Source organism: Monodelphis domestica, chromosome 5 (assembly GCF_027887165.1).
Source record: "Monodelphis domestica isolate mMonDom1 chromosome 5, mMonDom1.pri, whole genome shotgun sequence".
Taxonomy (NCBI): domain Eukaryota; kingdom Metazoa; phylum Chordata; class Mammalia; order Didelphimorphia; family Didelphidae; genus Monodelphis; species Monodelphis domestica.
Window position 1 is genome coordinate 296,373,783 of NC_077231.1, and position 18,131 is coordinate 296,391,913.

Consider the following 18,131-nt stretch of genomic DNA (forward strand, 5'->3'; position numbering starts at 1 on the left):
TTCGTACCAACTAGCTGTCCGCTGGCATTACTGTTCCTGTGACTTTCCTAGTTCCTTGTGCTGCAGCTTTCAAAGACGAGAGAAGTTCCCGAATCCCTTTTACTCTAATGGGTTCTTCTGCAATCCGACGTTTCTGAGAAATACCGGCGAGTACAGCCTGTGTGTAGTCAGAAGGCTCCCATTAGGGGAAGTTCTCATTGTCGAACATTTCATGTCTCAGAGGTTTATGAGTGGATTGCCTCAGTGTTACGGCTCCCCTTCCCAGCGTTCCAAATGGTGGTGTGGGCTGTGAGCCAGCCTGCTTAACCCTCGCTGAGCCAGAACCTGAGGATTTCAGAGAATCGGGCCAGATTCTCCATTCTGCGGTCCGGGGGCTCTGCTGGGAGGAGGAGGAAGAGGAGTGACACTTCCCCTTCCTTCCCTTCAAGAGCGAGCTGATCCTAGGCAGTAGTTGGTGTGGGGCATCTCCTTGCCACCAGGCTTCATGGTTTTCTGTTCTCATCAGCGACGCCGTTCAGACCGTTCCCAGGGGTGCCCATCTGACGCGTGCTGGGTGGGTAACCCCGGAGCGCTCCGCTACGTTCTAGTGTACTCGTGCAGTTCATGATTGTGATCCAACCAGTATGCTTTCCTTCTGAGCACGGCCTCTGTTCCTTTCTCATTGCAGTGCTGGACCCAAAGGAGACAACATTTATGAATGGCGCTCCACTATCTTGGGCCCCCCGGGCTCTGTCTATGAAGGAGGGGTTTTCTTCCTTGACATTACCTTCTCACCAGACTACCCGTTTAAGCCACCCAAGGTCAGTATGACTCTCTTCCACAATCACTGTTGTTATAGACGCCGCACTCGCACTCGGTTGCCCCAGAGAACTTCCCAGGTGTGAAAAAGAAAGAGCATGATGGCCTCCCCCCCCCTTCATCCCTAATGCTGGAAGACTTCACGCAGAGGCAGAATGATTCCTTGTTGAGAATAGGGTAGAAGGGTTCTGCAGCAGTCAGCCGCTGCTTGGACTGGATGGCTTCTCGGGCCTTTTCCAACCATGGGATTCTCTGACATCTGAGAGGACAATGAGGAGACCCGGGGGGGGGGGGGGGATCCATGGGGGCTGGGGCTGGGGCTAGATCTGGGGCTGATGCTAGCATCATGGCCAGCGGTGAATCCGAGCTGCGCCAGACCGCAGAAGGCAGTGGGCGACCTGTTTCCCCAAGTTTCCCAAGGCATGAAAACCACTCTTGTTTGGAGGGAAGGTGTGACACACAGATTGCACGGTGTTGTTTAGAAATCCATGATCAAAGCTTCTAGGACACGTTTTGTGTCTAACAGATGGCTTTTGTGTTGGTTTTGGAAATAACAAATGATGACATCTCATCAAAAAACATGACTCCACTAACCAGCTTTTGATTATTGGGGGACTGATGCTGTGTTTCATGGTTCTTCCAGTTCTAGACTTGCTTTCTTCCTTTATAGACCTTTCAGTAAAGAAGGAGACGGTGTGGTACCGTACAAAGGGCACTGCCCTGGCATCGAAGGCCCCATGTTTGAATTGTATCACTAAGACTCACTTCCTGTAAGACCTCAAGCCTCTCACTTGGTGTCCTTGGGCGACCCGTTTCTTCAGCTCTAAAATGAAAGACTTGGAATTGGAGATCTCTGAGATCTCTGATCCTGGAGGGCAGAGGTGGGAGTCCGAGGTCCTGGGTGGAAGTCCTAACTCAGCCCCTTCTGTGTCACCCACGTCTCTGCCCTTGAATTTCTTCTCTCTCATTTCAGACTGAACTAGAGTAGGAACTCGATGATCTCTGAGATCTCTTCCAGCTCTGTCTGTGAGATCTGGATTATGTCCATTATTGATTTATTTTCACACTCAGGGCTCCTTTGGCAAGCCCTATAAATCACCTACATTCCTACTAGCTCCACTGGGGGGGAAATGCTTATTTCTGGACAGGCTTTTGACCCAGACCCTTCAAATTTAATTCATTCAGTGCCACTGAAGGAAGTTAAACTTCCGTAGGGAAGAAGATGAAGGAATAAGAAAAGAATAACATGATCTTCGACTGGAAATTCTGTATCAGATCTTCCCCTGATTCCTTCCTTCCTTTCCTAAGTGTCTCCCTCATCTTGTTGGAGATAGTGGGATTCCCTTCTTATCCAAGCTAAGAGCAGTAGCAGCACTACCATAGTGGCCTATACAGTGCCCTCGCCCTCCAAATGGGCAATTTCTAAGGGCACCAAACAGTTCCCCCTTTTTTGATGGTCCAAAAACTTTGCTAGTTTGACTGGCTCTTCCATTTAGGTTGGGATGACCTGTTGCATCCTGGCAGACCACCTGGCACTGTACTGTGAAAAGTATACGTTATTAGAGAGTGCAAAGCTGGGGAGAAGGCGAGAAATGGAACAGGCTGGAATGGCAGACCCAGAGGATCAAGGTGAAAATAAATAGGGATGAATGCCCAGGAAAACCACCTTAACAGCAATTTGCCTGAAGAAGACCTGGGGCTGTTCGTAGACACGCTCACGCTGAGCCAAAAGTCCAACGTGACTGCGAGAAACGAGGATGTAATCTCAGGGTGCCGTCCTAGAAAAAGAGTGTCTAGTCCAGAAGCAGCAATAACCCTAATGGACAGCACACTGCTCAGGCCACATCAAGAGCACTTTGTGAAGACCTGCGATTTGCATTTTAATTAGGCTGTTGGCAGGAAATACTGCCACAGGATGCAGGATTTCTCTGATTGGGAAACAGAGGGAGGAACATGGCCCCAAAGAGTTTGGGAGATGTCCTGTGGAAGTGGGATTCAGTTTAGTCCACAGAGCTCTAGAGGCCATTTCTTAGAACCGCTGCGTGGAAGTCCCAGGGAAGGAAGTGGTCAGTTTGCCCTCAGAAAGAACTTCCTAGCCATTAGAAGTGTCAGAAATGGAATAGGTTGGCTTACAAGGTATAGCAAGTTCCTCATTACTAGAAATATTTAAGGAGAAACTAGGTGACTTCCTGTCAGAGATGCTTTAGAGGGGATCCCTGAATTGAGCCACAGGCCAGCCTGTGACTTCTAAGGACCCCTCTAACTAGAACCACCCTCTTTTAAAAAATAAATAGTTGAATGAATAAGAAATTTGGAAAGATAGAATTCTACCCTAAGCATAATTAGCTCTCTATTTAAAGGAAAACCATAGTGATTTTTTAAAACCTCAATGATCAGTTCCTTTATTATCACTGTGGTGGGGGGTGGAGAAGTGGGAGGGGGCCCAGATTCAAGAACTACATCTTTGTTCTTCATACTTACTTCATAGATACTATTTTTTTAATTACTCAAATTTTTACGGGGATTCTTAAGGTCAAGAAAACTATTTGAATGTCTCCGTGTGCTACAAAGGGATTTATCAAAAGGAAAAGAAGTCAGGAAGTCAGATTTCCCAGCTCGGTTTTTCTTAAAGATATTATAACCCACATCATACCTGAAATGCTTCTCTGAATTTAAGGAAAACAAACACAATGATTATTCATTAAAAGTTTAATTAATGTTCATTGTAGGTAGCACATTCGTTGTTGTATGGTTTAGTGGTAATAACACTGGCCTAGGAGTCAGGAAACCTGGATTGTAACTCCAGCCCTGACATTAGTCATTGTGGCCAGCTCATTTAGCATCAATGGGACTCTGTTGTTCCTTATTTATGAAAGGAAAGAGAGAGGGAGGGCATCAGGAAAGAAGGCTGGGAGGGAGGGAAGGCCTAGAGAAGTTCTTAACCACCCTTTGTTAGTCTGAGAAAACCTATGGACTCCTCAGAAAAATATTTATTTATTGGTTGGCTTATTTATTTATCTTATCTTTACCTTCTACCTTAATACCAGTTCTAAGACAGAAGAGCCGCAAGGGCTAAATAATTGGGGTTAAGTGACTTACCCAGGGTCACACAGCTAAGAATTGTCTTGAGGCCTTATTTGAACTCGGGGCCTCCTGACTCTAGGCCTGGCAGTTTATCCACTGTGCTGCCTGGCTGCCGCAGAATGATATTTTTAAATGAACATAGAAAATGCATGGGATTACAATGGAAACTAAAGTTTAGTGAAAAACCGTCATTGTCATTTTTTCCATCCAATTTCAGAGAAGCCCTGCCCCCTCCCCCCAAGTCTATTCATGCATGGTTTAGGGGGTCCGTGGATTGCGAGTGAAGAAGTCCTGGTTTAGAGCCTTACAAGAATACAAAGTCTTAGCAGAGAGCGTAGGGGAACAGGGAGTGAGGTGGGAAGAGGTACCCGCTCCCCCGCGTCGACACCACTGAAGCACCCTCATGCAGTAGAAACAGAGACTGAATTCAGAGTTAGGAAAATTGGGCTGGAATCCTATTCCATAACTTCCCTAGTAGTGTAACCTTGAGCCGTCCTTTAACCCTCTATTTTCCTATCTTTGAAATGGGGAGAACTGATCATGGGAGCAACGTGTGTGGTCGTTGGTAAAAGCCCCGGGAAACCTGTACTGACTTAATCCGTCAGTAATCATTTATGAAGCCCCTCCTGGGTGCCAGGCACTGTGCTAAGCTCGGAGATTCAGAGAAAGCAGAAGGCAGCCCCTGCTGTCAGGGAGCTCCTGGGCTAAGGGAGGAGACGACGTCGCGCCCCTCCGAGAGACGGATGGACGCGGGATAATTGGAGGCGGCTGACCAAGGAGCACCCAGGGGGCCAGCGAAGGCTTCCTGCTGAAGGTGGAGGTTTTGCTCAGAGGCCAAGGAAGCCAGGAACACCCCAAGGGAGAGAATTGCAAGCATGCACAGCCAGGGCACAGTCAAGAGATGGAGGGCTTGTTCCAGAAACAGCCAGGAGGCCGGGGGCGCTGCAGCGCCCAGAACACCCAGCAGGGACGGCAGGAGGAGGAGGAAGAAGAAGCCTGGAAAGGCCCGAGAGGACAAGGAGCCCCCGGAATTCCTGGGTGCGGATCAGATGGGCCCTTGGACAGCTGAGGGAGAGCCACGGCAGGGATTCTGATCCGTAACGTGTACCATACAGCTTGTCTCCAGCCTAGTTTTGGGTTGTTACAGGCCCGCATACTCGCCAAAGCATTCTTGCTGAAGCACGGGTCTCCCATCTTCTCCACCTCAAGATCTCCCTTGGCTCTCCGTGCCTAGGATCAGTGCAGACGCCCCTGTCTGGCGTGTGAAGGCCTTGACAGGCTGCCCGGTCTGCTTCTACCACAGCTCTCTTCGTGCTCTGCCTTCTCCCCTCTGTTCTCGCTCTCAGCCTTTGCCAGGGCCCCCTCCCCGCACGCCTGCACCACTGCAGTAGCTCAGTCCATGCCGGGACGTTCCTGGGCGCTCTCGGATCAAGTCAAAGCCTGGCCGTTGGCCCTTCCAGTCCTTTCTACCTTTCTTGGCTTCTGACGGTTCCCTTCTACAAAGGTCTGGTGACCGTGGCTTCTAAAAGCACTTTCTCACCTCCGGACATTTCCCCTGGCTGTCCCCCATGCCCGGAATGCTCCCCTTGCTCCTTCTGTCTCTGGGCTTCCTTAGTCCCTGCTCCAATCCCGTCTTCGTTCTGGAGCTGAGACTGCCCTTGCCCAGCCTCTATTTTGTCTCTGCGCGGCTGTTTTGGCGCGGTTTTCTCCTTTGTCCGACTGAATCCCTTGAGAGCAGAGGCTGGTCTTGTGAGTTGTGGGATGGGTTTGTTTGGGAATTTTTTTGACCTTTGTCTCCCCAATACTTAGCACAAAGCCTGGAACTGTAATCATTTGTTTTTGATTTGCAGCTTGACTTCAATGAATCCTTCTAAAATTATGGCCCATTGATCCTATTAGTAGTTTGAGGCCAAATCCACGGTCAGAAATACATTCCCCAGTTATCCCAGAGCATAAGCTCCTCGAGGATGGGGCTGTTTCATTGTACGTGTAATAACATTCTGAAAACATGCTCGTTCCTTCGTAAATGCATGTTTAATGACTATATCAATGAATGATTAAATCAGCGAGAGAAGGGAGGGGTGAATGAATGAATAACGGTGTTGCCATGGAGAAAAATGATCCATCGCACAAAAGGTCTCCTTGTCAATGACACAGTTGGTCTTTGACCTCATCTACTAGAGGACAAGCCATCTGGTAGAGTTAACAATGGCCAAACCCCTTGTGGGGGGTCGCCATTTTCATCATCTCATTGCTGAACTGGCAAGCTAGCCGGACTCCATATGGAAAATTTGGATGTAAAAATATTGTTTAATCTAATGGTAAAGTGAATAATATCTCATGACCGTGTTATCTTGGGGAATGGAAAAGATCGAGCAGGGAAATAATATCACGATATACACAAGCATCACGAAAGGAACCTTCCCATCCAATTGGCTTCCTCCAAAACATCTTCAAAGCTCGATGGCCCCTCAGCTGGGGCTAACTCTTGTGTCCCCAAGTGTGATGGGATTCACATGACGAGAACAGGCGTTGTTTTCTGTGGACCTGCTTAGGGGTGACATGCTATGACTCCCATTCTTCCATCCCCTGGCTCACCGTGTGCCTCCAGCATGTGCAGTGTGCATCGTTGTTGCTCAGTGGGAGCTCCGAGGAGAAGAGGCAGCGGGAAGACCATACTTAGTGTTTATGTTACTGTATCCCAGTAACCCATGCAGGGAGTTCACCAGCAAGGTTCAGAGCTAGAGCAGGAAAGCCGTGTTCTTCCCATCTTGTGTCAAGACAATATCTGCTGGTAGGAAAATGCCCCAAAAGAACGTGCAACACCTCGATGGAAAACCGAACTTTCATCCACAGAAATGCGTCTGTCTCCTTCGAGGGGCAGCCTTTGTGCTCATCTTTGGGTATTGTTTCCGTATGGAACCTGCTCCATTTCCGGCCACCCAGCGGGCAGCCCACGCTGTGTGTCTCCTAGACTCAGAGATCTCTCCAGCCTGCCTCCTATTGGATGTTTTCTTAGCAGCTTTTTCATGAGATGCGTGATTGGGCTTGCGAGGTAGCTTAGGGATGCAGTACCAGGCTTTAGAGAAGTCTTGACCACACTTTCCAACACCTCGATTATGTCCTTGGAGTTGACCGCCCCGGTACCTCTTTGGTCAAAGCGCTGGAGCAGAGAAGCCCGACACCGGATCACACCTTGCTAGCAGCTTACAACCGTGATGGTTATGAAAGGGACATGAAAGGTTATCACAGGAAGGAAGTCTTAGGTGTGACAGATGCAAATGAGATCCTTTCTCTGGCGCTGCCTTGATTTATGTAATTCTACAAGAGGAATCGGGGATTCAGTAGAAGCAGCAGGAGGCAGAGGGAGTCGCGAGCCCTCATCTTCATTCCTGACTTATCAGCACGCTCCATCTTTCTTGGCTTCAGAATCCCAGGGTCTTAGAGAGCTATAGGGAACTCCAAGAATGCCTCCATTTTAAACATAAGGAAAGCAAGGCACAGAAAAGACACATGACTTACCTAAGATCATCCAGACAGGCAGTTAAGGGCAGTGACAGGGACCAAATCCAAGTCCTTGGATTCTCCAGACACAGTACCTTTGCCTCTGCCAAGGACTGAATGACTGGACAAGGAATGGCCTACAGTTCTCTAAGATCCTTTCCAACTTTCAAATTCCTGGGATTTAAATTGTGTTTTTTCTTTTTTTTAAACCCTCACCTTCTGTCCTAGGAGCAATACCATTTGCAGTATGCAGCAATACAGCAATACTGTATTGGTTCCAAGGCAGAGTTGTGGTAAGGGCTGGGCAATGGGGGTTAAGTGACTTGCCTAGGGTCACACAGCTAGGAAGTGTGTGAGGCCAAATTTGAACCCAGGACCTCCAGTCTCCAGGCCTGGCTCTCAATCCCTTGAGCTACCCAGCTTCCCCCAACTTTAAGTCTTAAATAACCTTTTAAGAAGAAAGAGCTTCTCTTCCCCATTTCTTCTTTCATTTTGGAAATATTCAATATGGCACAGATCTCTCATGACTTAGAACAATAAGCCTCAAGTCCTGTCTCTTGACACATGCCAGCTGAGTGACCCTGGGAAAGTCAGCTCAAGCTCTAATAATTGAGGAACATCAGCAGAGGGATGTTCCTATCAGGAGTCCCTTAAAGCAATAAAATCACAGGTCTGGGATTAAAAAACAAACAAAAAAAACTTCTTAAAATAGATTTTCAATTAACAAATTTTGTTTTAGAAATATTTTTCTTAGTGGATGCCAAAGGTATTTTACACCAACTGACTATATTGGTTTCATCTTTTTAGTATTTTATTTAACTTATACAAGTTAATATAATGTAATTAACTTAAAAGAGGCCAGGAATCACATTCTCCAGTAAGCCCTTGATCTCTTTGCCAAGTGGAAAGACAAGGTGGCCAGATTTATGTAGGATGCCCTTCCATGTTGGTAGAGCAAGATTGCTGACTTTGGAAGCTCCCCATACTGGTGAAATCACAAGTTCAAACAAAAACAAAAAATGAACAAGGAGGATGAGTAATGTTGCCTCCGAAAATAGCAGAAAACAGCTTGCAGAGAGCTTGGCAGGAGATGGAGCTGACAGATTCTCCTGAAATCCTTTGTCGGTGAAGCTGGAAGGAGAACATGTAGACAGCAGAACAGTTCTGTGGATGTTTAGGAAGTGTGATCTCTTCAGAGGTCACAAAGTAATGATGACATTTGGACTTCCCCAACTTAGTAAATAAGGGACAGTAAATAATGAGGACAGGCCAATAACTCATAAAAATAGGGCTTAAGGGCAGCTAGGTAGCTCGGGATAGAGCGCCAGGCCTGGAGTCAGGATACCTGGGTTCAAATCTGGCCCTAGATACTTCTTAGCTGTATGACTAGGCAAGTCATTTAACTCCATTTGCCTAGCCTTTGCCCTTCTCTTTTAGAGTTATTACTGTGGCAGAAAGTAAGAATTTAAAAAAAAAGTAATGGCTGAACAGCCAGGTAAACCTGATTTAATATATGCCAAAGAAATTTAAGTTGCAGAGATATAATTTTATAGGTGTTCAGGAATTGATTTCTAAGGTAATTCAAAGATGATCCAAGAGAGATAGGATCCCTGATTTAACTTATCTGCCCATTTTCTCACTTTCACAAAATCTTTATGAGTAATCTCTGCACCTTTGAAGGTGTATCATTAATGAAAAACAGGCATCTTTTTGCAGACAGTGCTCAAAAACAGGCTATATTTTTCATTCTTTCAGAATTAATTGAGAAAGGGAGACAATATAAGACCAGGCTATGTCTACATTTGACTGATTTTAGAGAAGCATTTGATTTGGTTGGAACAAGATCCAGCCTTAGAGGATCTTTTCCAACAAAGTGGTCTCCACAACATATATTAAAGTTACACAAGACTCTGTAATGTGACCACACTAATAATTGTTCAGTAATCCACTGTGTATCAACTTCAAGGAGTCATAAAGTAGGAAGATTTATGTGTTCACCATTGTTTGGAAGGATATCCTACCAAGAATAAATAGAAGGATTCTTCATCAATTGGTGGGAAGTTTTTTTCCCAAATGTTATTTGGAATTGGCATTGTTACTCATGGAAATGAGTCCAAGAACATTAGAAAGTCTCCTTGATTAAATCCGGTCATTTAAAAGAAACTGATCTAACCTTCCACTTTGGATAAAACAAGGTAGATAAGGAATACATATTGTCTGAATTATGGTATCAATTTGGATGGTCAGCCCTTAGTTCATTAATAAAGAAACCTTGATCAGGCACAATAGGTAGAGAATAACACGGGCCCAGAACTGAGCTGACAAAGGATTTCGGGATTTAGTTTTGTTCTTTTGGAAGATGTATGTGTAAGTATGCCAGAGAGAGATCTGATTTAATTTGAGAACCTGTGCAGTATTTTCAGTCATGCTGAGTTGTTCCTTGCTGCAAAAACCTCTTTAAAAAGCAAAGTACTATCATCTAAGGGGATGTCCATCATTTGGGGAATGGTTGAACAAACTGGGATATAGGAATGTAATTGGATGTTATTGCCCTGTAAGAGATGCTAAAAGATTATTTCAGAGTATCCTAGGCAGTATATAGTGGTATAAAATGAAGTGAACAGAACCAAGAGAACAATTTTGTATAAAAAAAGCAGCTTTGAAAGACTTGAGAATGCAATGGTTGACCAAGTCCCCAGAGGACCTACAAAGACACGCTGTCCTGCCTCCTGACACTTAACAGATTCAAGGGGCAGCTAAAGGCATGTATTTTTGCACCTGGCCACGGCGTGGTTTCATTCATTTGCCTATGCTTCATTGTTCTGAAAGTGTTCTTATCCCCTTGTTTTTAAGTCAAGGGTAAAAGGTTGGCAGTCTTGATGTCAAAATAAAAAGGGCCATTGAAATATTTTTCTTAAATGTCACAATAGAACAGAATGCAGAAACAGGCACGCAGGATAGTTCAGAAAGCCACTTGAGGATGTAGTAATTTATTTTCTAAGGCATTAATATGTAATCCTCTTTTGGGGTTCTATTCTGTATTTAGAAATGCTTTTTAAAAAAGATACTCTCTCAGGGAAGCCACATAACTTGGGATCATTGAATGCCCACATCTCCAGAGAAATGATGCCAAGTGCAGCAGTGCCTGGCAGAATATGGATGGGATGGACTGATTTTAAACACCTGGTATGTCCCAGGCACTGTTCTAAGCATTTAACAATGACCATCTCATTTTCTCCTCAATAATCCTGTGAGGTCAGGACTGTTATCATTTTCATTTTATAGTTGAAAAAACTGATGGAGATGGAGCATCTTGCCCAGGGGCACACAAGGAATAAGCATCTGAGGCTGGATTTGAACTCAGGTCTTCCTGACTCCAGACCCAGCATTGTGTCCCCCAGCTATCCCTTTGATTGACCAAGAAGAGCTTGCCCCTTAAGGGTTTAGGAAAATCTGGTCTAGGATAAGTCTAACTCGATGGAGGTGGAGGGTAGCTGGCCAGTGGGAATTGAAGCAGAATGAGGCTTCACAGTAAAGAAAACCAGAGGAAGACCGTGAGCCTCCTGGAGGCGATACTTTGTGGAGGATTGAGAATGGCCGAGGTGTCCCCAGACTGAGGTGCAATGGAGGGGACCTTGGGAAGGCTCAGAGAACAGCATCTCAGAACCCTCATCAATACCAAAGTCACCCAAGCCAGGAGAAAGGTCTGATGAGGCCTGACTCCTCAGTGAACAGTTCTGAGGCCCAGGACCAGCTTGTTTTGACAGTCCAGCCAGATCAGAGGAGTCCATCATCCTCTTGGAGGTCTTTAGGGGAGTGTGAGCTAGAGGTGACCCTGCCCTGGGGAAGGAGGTGAGCAGTGTGCAGGGCTGGAGGAGGACAAGAAGGCCCAGAGGGGAGCTTGGGCTGGGAGGCTTCAAGGGAGATGTCTAGTCTGGGCCTCTAGGCCTTTGTTCCCATTCATCAGAAAAGGCTGCACAGGAGTAGAGACAACTATATTTGCATTATTTTGGCTAAAAGCTTTGTAAATGTGAGCCCCATTCTGCTCCTTGCCACCACTGCTTGGTGGCTCTCCCCAGGTCCCATTTTACTGAGTCTTATTATGGCAGCCTTTATAGGCCTGGTCCTCATAGCTCCCGGCACCCCTGTGGACTGACGGAGTGGTCATTTAATAGTTTGGGATCCAGACAGCCATATGCTTGTTTTTGGCCTACATGGACTCTATCAAGGGGCACAAGACCGTAAAGTTAAAGCTAGCCCATGAGTAAAGGGTTGAGTTGGGGGGGGGGGGGATGCATGGTCCATAGATACAGATATAGCCCATCTGCCCCCATTTATGCCCTGTGACTATCCCAGAATTGTAAAAGGTCTGACAAGGGATTCTAACCTACTTTGCAATCACCAGACTATGGCATTCATTTTTTCTAGGTTCAAGGGAGCTGAGGATAGGCACTCTAAAAATGCTTTTTGGATTACTGGTTGTTTTAAATTCTCTCATTGGGCTTGAAAGGACCCTGAGTTTAGGGACCTGAATCAGGGTCTGTGGTTTACAAAGACCACCTAAACACTGAGCAAACAGAATCTTTACTTGTAGATTTAGAGGAGGGAGAGACTTCAGAGGTCATCTGGCCCAGCCCTCATTGTACAGAGAAGGAAACTAAAGCCCAGAGAGGGAAAGCTATTTGCTCTAGATGACAAAAATGGATTAGTTAAGTGGAAGAGCCAAGATCCAGGCCCAGAGCTTCAAAATCCAGCTCTAAATCCAGGTTATCTTCTAACCTTCCATTCTGTTTTAGTTTTTTCTTCCTCTTTCTCCTTCCCCTCTCAATCACCTGAAACTGCCTAAAAAGAAACTCCTTTTAATCAGTGACTATCACTAACTGTAGTGAGTTGCCTGGGCTAGATAGGTGACAGAGTGAATAGAGTGCCTGAACTGGAGACAGGAAGACTTGAGTTCAAAATAAGCCTTACATACTTACTGTGTGACCCTGGGCAAATCATTTAACCTGTTTGCCTCAGAAAAGCAAGGTGTCACTGGGGATGAAGGAAAAAACTTAGTGTCAGAAATGTAGCCTCAGATACTAGCTATAAGACCCTGGGCAAGTTACTTAACTATTTTTGCCTGTTTCTTCATCTGCAAAATGAACTGGAGAAGGAAATACAAACCACTCCAGTATCTCTGCCAAGAAAACCCCAAAATGGGATCAGAACTGATTAAACAACAAGAGAGTTGCCTGGGGCACTGAGAGAATCAGTGACTTAGTCAAGGTCACACAGCCAGGATATTTCAGAGGACTCTGACTGGAACTTGGGTCTTTCTGACTCTCCATGAATTACTTCATCTTGTTTCTTTCAGTCAACTTAATTTTTCCCCCCTACCTATCCAGTCTCTTCCTTTTACTTTAATGTAACTAAGCTTATTATACCAAAAGCAGGCATCTCAGGGAGGGCTCTTTTACAAGAACCATATTTTAATTCTGTCTTCCCAACTGCTGATTATCCAATTTTAAACACAATTTTGACAAGATTTTGACAACAGAATTTCTTCTCCTCCTGAATATGGTTCAACTAATTGTTCTTCCGGCGAGATTTTTCCTAGATGAGGTATTTCTAGGAAAGCCTTTGTCTGGTGTGTGTGTGCTATGGCATGGCAGGAAGAGCAGCAAGGCTGGCGATGGGGAGAGATAAAAGGACCCTGGCAAGGCTTGGCCTTGGTTCCTGCCCCAGCCTCAGAGGCTTAGTTCTCTCTTCCAGAAAATGGGGACAATAGTACCTGTGTGATACTGGCTGCTCAGAGTAGTTCTGAGCATTTGTTGAAACGTCTATGTGCTAGGGGAAAGAGCTATTTAGATTTTAAGTGTTATTATTATTAGGAGGAAGAATATTAAACTGAGAAGTCATTGGATTTAGGGGCTGGAAAGGAACTTGGAGGTTATGGTAGTCAACCCCCTCATTTTACAAATAAAAAAGCTAAGGCCTATCCAGAGACACTAAGTGACTGGGCCAGGTCACACAGCCAGTGTCTTAAGTTAAACCCAGGTCTTCCCAAATACATGTCCCCCTCTATCCACCATGCCACACCAACTCAAAAATAAATAAGTTTGACACTAGAAAACAGCCTTCATTTCTACAAGAGAAGAGATTTCCAGTGGAGTATCCCTGTGAGAAGTAGCTTTAATAAAGTACTTAAGACTGATACCAGGGCTGGAGGCCCAGGAAGTGTGGGGAGAAAGGGGAAGAGAACATCCCCTGCTCAACCATTTTGTCCAGGGTCCGTGTTGGAGAGAGGGAAGCCCAGCGCTCCTGGCCGTTAGTGCTGGCTTATTTTTAGTTTGTTTCTAACTCACTGACACCAATAATTAATTCTGTATTGAACAGCTCGCTAATGAGTTCTGGATTTTGCCAGCCATAAGCTAAATGAGAATATTTTTTACAAGCCTTTTCCACACTTACTAGTGTCATAAAAATCGCGTATCCTAATAGCTTGGATGTAATATCCTGAATAAAAAGGCAGCTTTCAGAGCCTGGGGCAACGTTTTCCTTTTTAATTAAAAAACCTTAACTGACACCCAAGCCGGCTTTCTTTGCACGGAGCTTTTCAGCGAGGTCCAGGACTTAATTTCCAGGGTGCCCATTTCAGCCCTTTCATTAACTTCCTGGTGAACCTTAGAAACAGTTCCTGCGGACCCTTCCCAGAAGGCCTTCGGCAGAGCCTGCCCCTAAGTCACCACAGGCCCTGCTCCCCCCACCCCCTAAGCCACCCAAGGCCCCAGGATTGGCCACGAGCACAAGCCCAGCCCCTGGCGGCTCATTCCGCTTCCTCCTTTCCTTCCTTCCTTCCTTCCGGTCCGGCCTGCCCAGGTCTTTCTGTAGGCTTCCGTCAGCTTCCCCATGGAAGGAGGTGTCTTATGAAAACTTCCTGAAGCCTTACTTTACATGTTCATTATGCGCATGCTCAGCATCACGTAATAGAAATCCTGCTGGATTGCAAACCTCGCGAGGGCAGCCATCCTGGCTTCCGATCTCTGGGGGCGGTGCTTCGCCGTACTGAGCGAACCAGTGATCACACATTGAGTACTTGAAGCCACGGACATCCGGCCCCCATACTGCAGTGGTGTCTGGGGGGGCTCAGTGTGCTGTGACAGCGGCCTCCCTTTTTTGTTCCCTCCCAGAGGTCACGAGGTGGTATTTTGATGATCCCAATGTCATGGAGAGGTCCGCAAAGATGGATGCTGGAGAACCCCTCCACGATCGAGCGAGGTTGGGGAAGCCCCAGGAAAGACTATCATGTAGGGGATTTTTAAGGGAACACAGTAACTGCTTTCACGTATTTTGTGGAAGGCCTGCAAACCGAATAGGTTCAACCTACCCTGCTTGACCGCGGGGCGGGGTTCCGGCCAGGAGACAGCTGGGTAGGAAGTAGCTGCCGCTCCCAGAATAAAGATCTTCAGGCTGCATCTGGATGTCTCATTGGGGGGGAGGGGAGGGGGAATGCAGGCGGCTGGTGGCGGGGAGTGCCCCAATTTTAGATGTGAGCATTTCAGGGACTGTATGTCCCCGCACGGAGTTTACCGTCTGGGGGAAGGAAATGACAGATATCCCCAGATAACTCTACTGTATAAGAGAACAAGGAATGCCCAGTGAGAAACAGAGTGCTGCCCCTGGTGCCCAGAGGAGGCAGAGATGACTCCTAGCTAGAAGGGCTCAGGGAAGACTTCATGAAGGAAACAGGATTTGAGCAGGGGCTTGAAGGATTAGTTTATGGAAGAGGTGGTACTGAGGGAAAAAGATAAGCGTGATTTTCAACATGAGGGCATAGGAATAGGAACCTAAGGGTCATGGCCAGCAAACACCAGGCTAGTTCAATTTGACAAGAGCCCAGGATGTGTAAAGGGTAGTACGCGGAGATGGGGGCGGGGGGGGGGGGGGGGGAGCTTGAGGTCAAATAAGTGAAGACCCTTGATAGCCAGGTGATAATTTGGACTATTCTGTAGACATTTGGGAACCATTGAAGTTTTTGAGCAGGAAAATCACTCAAATCAGGTAGAGCTCTATTCTAAGCTTAAATCCAAGTAGTCTTTAAGGAAGGAATTAAGTGTTTATTAAGCACTTGCTATGTTCCAGGACTTTTCAATTTAGTTTTAAATAAACTAATCTCATAACAGCCCTGAGAGGTGGATATTATTAATATCCCCATTCTGTAGTTGTGGAAACTGAAACAGACAGAAGTTAATTGACTTGCCCAGGGTAATATAGCTAGTGTCTGAGTTTGGCTTTGAGCTCAGGTCTTCCCAACTCCAGGAAATACTAGTGACTTTCTGAGACAAGGAGTAGTGGAAGAAATATTCACCATAACCTGCCCCCAATTAAAGCAGTCCCCTGTAGGCCAGACTGGTTCTTTTCTTTAAAAGATACTGAGGGCAGCTCCGTGGCTCAGTTGAGAGCCAGGCCTAGAGACACGAGATTCTAAGTTCAAATCAGGTCTCAGACACTTCCTGGCTGTGTGACCCTGGCAAATCACTTAACCCCCACTGCCTACCCCTTATCACTATTCTGCCTTGGAGCCAGTACACATTATTTTCAAGATGGAAGGTAAGGGTTTAAAAAAAAATGAAACCATACTTGAAACTAAATTGGCTCAGAGGACTAAAGACTCAAGTCATTGACATCATCTCCTTTTTGCACAAAGCCAGGAGTAACTACAGTCCCTCTTTTGCTTGGCTGGTAGACCACTGAGGGCAACTTGAAGCTAGAGGAGCTGCATTCAGCTAAATCAGCATGCAGATATCCTTGCTGTATTAAGTTTTGAATGACTGATGATTGTGTCATTTCATTCTGATATCAGACTCCAACTCCCAGGAGACCAGCCTGAGTCAGGTACAACTCTCAATAGGAGCTGCTGTGATAGAACAGGCAAATACAGGGAATGAAGACCTCATTTAAGATGATGATAGTGAGAATAAAGAGAAGGGGATAGAATGAGAGATAAAAGTGAGAGGAAAATAGCAGGACTTGACAGCTGACTTCTTGTAGAGGGCAAGGGAGGAAAAGTCTTAAGATAACCAATAATTCAAGCTTAGATTAATGGGATTTGCCATTAGCTAAATTAGAAAAATCACTAGTAGTAGATTTGGGGGAAGCATGCCAAGTTTAGGATCTTTAGAATCTGAGGTGTCACCCAAAGGACTGTTGCACATGTCCTTCTTGATCTTAGGAGAAAGCTGCAGAGAGATGTCTGGGAATCATCCACATAGAGGGGAATGGGTGGTATCTCCAGAGAAATGGAACAAGGATGGAATTGGGAAGAAAGAGACAGCATTTAGGGAACAGGAGGAGAATCACAAGAGAATGTTTGAAAAGCTAAGGGAGCAGAAGTTCCCTTCAAGGCAGAAGGCTGACCCAAAGGAAAGGAAGCCAGTGTATGTCTTCTGTCTTTCTCCAAGAGTGTGTCCACATGGTGTGCATTATTCAGTAAATCCCACAGTTGGGCAGTCTGTTCCCCCCACGCGGGTCTGCACCTTCTCAGCAGCTAAGTGTCTTGGAGAATTGCCTAGAGCACTGAGAATGAAGTGACTTGTGCAGGGGCCCAGAGTTGGTATGAAGCAAAAATTCAGGTTTGCTCCAACTGGAGAACAGTTCTCTGTCTTCTTTGCTAGGCTACTGGCTTGCAATGAATAAAATGGAGATTTATTTAAAAGAACTTCAAAGAGATAAGCATCTGTTGTGTGCATGATATTATAACAGATTCTGGGATTACAAAAATAATAGGAAAAGCAGTCCTTGACCTTACCATTGGGGGAAACTTCCATTTTGTCAGAATATCCCAGTATGGAAACCCCCTCTACCCTTGCAGCTTCTAATCCATCAATAGATTAGTAGATAGATCCTTTAGAGTTGCCTGAGGTGATTGAGGTCAAGTACTCATCTAGGACCACATAACTAGTAAATAAGATGGGAACCCAGGTCTTCCTAACTCAAAACCCAGCACTCTCTAGCTCTCTAGCTATCTCTTTTTATAGAGATAGATCTGTGTATATATATATATATATATATATATATCTGTGTAGATGGATATAGATAGATCTGTCTATATAGAGCAATCATTCGATAGCGAGACAGAGATGAGATATCCACCCAGTAATACCAGGATGAATCTTGTAATCTGAAGAGCAAGGTGTTAGGATCATTGAATTCCAGACCTGGAATTGAAAGGAATCTTAAAGGACATCAAGTCCAACCCTCTTATTTTACAGATGAGGAAATTCACTGTCAGGTTCAGTAATTTGTCCAAAGTCCCCCAGACAGTCAGCGAATGAGTAGGCTTCTGACTCAGGTCTTCTGACTTTGAGATTCAGCCCTCCTTCCACAGTAGCATGCTGTTCTTTTCATGACAGAAATGATCTCTGACCTCATCCTGGAAGGAAGAAAAAGATTGTGAGAAATGGAGGTGAGGAGGGAGGGAATGCATTCAATGTTTGGAGAAATGTCTGGTCCAGTTGCACCTGGGCAAGAAATGACCATCTTGGACAATGGCTAATCACCGGTCCTAGTTAGAATATAGAGTATGGGAAAGAAACTTTTGTATAAGAAGAAATCTATAGGAACCCAATTGTTTAGGGCCATTATTGCCAGCTAAAAAGTCTGGGTTTTCTTCTCTTGGCAACAAGGGTCATATGAAGAAAAATGGCAGTCAGATGATCATAGATTTTGAACTGGCATGGGACTTGAAGGCTGGCTCAAGTCAT

General features: G+C 45.7%; 1 protein-coding gene across 2 annotated transcripts in view; it reads left to right on the forward strand.

Annotated features, from left to right (window-relative positions):
* UBE2E2 (ubiquitin conjugating enzyme E2 E2) overlaps positions 1-18,131 on the forward strand; it is a 324,036-nt gene that overhangs the window by 251,965 nt on the left and 53,940 nt on the right. For both annotated transcript variants that reach the window (XM_056800341.1, XM_001369719.5), the window contains one exon: positions 668-800. In XM_056800341.1, coding sequence (XP_056656319.1) covers positions 668-800 — 133 coding nt within the window. The remainder of the gene's footprint in view (positions 1-667; positions 801-18,131) is intronic.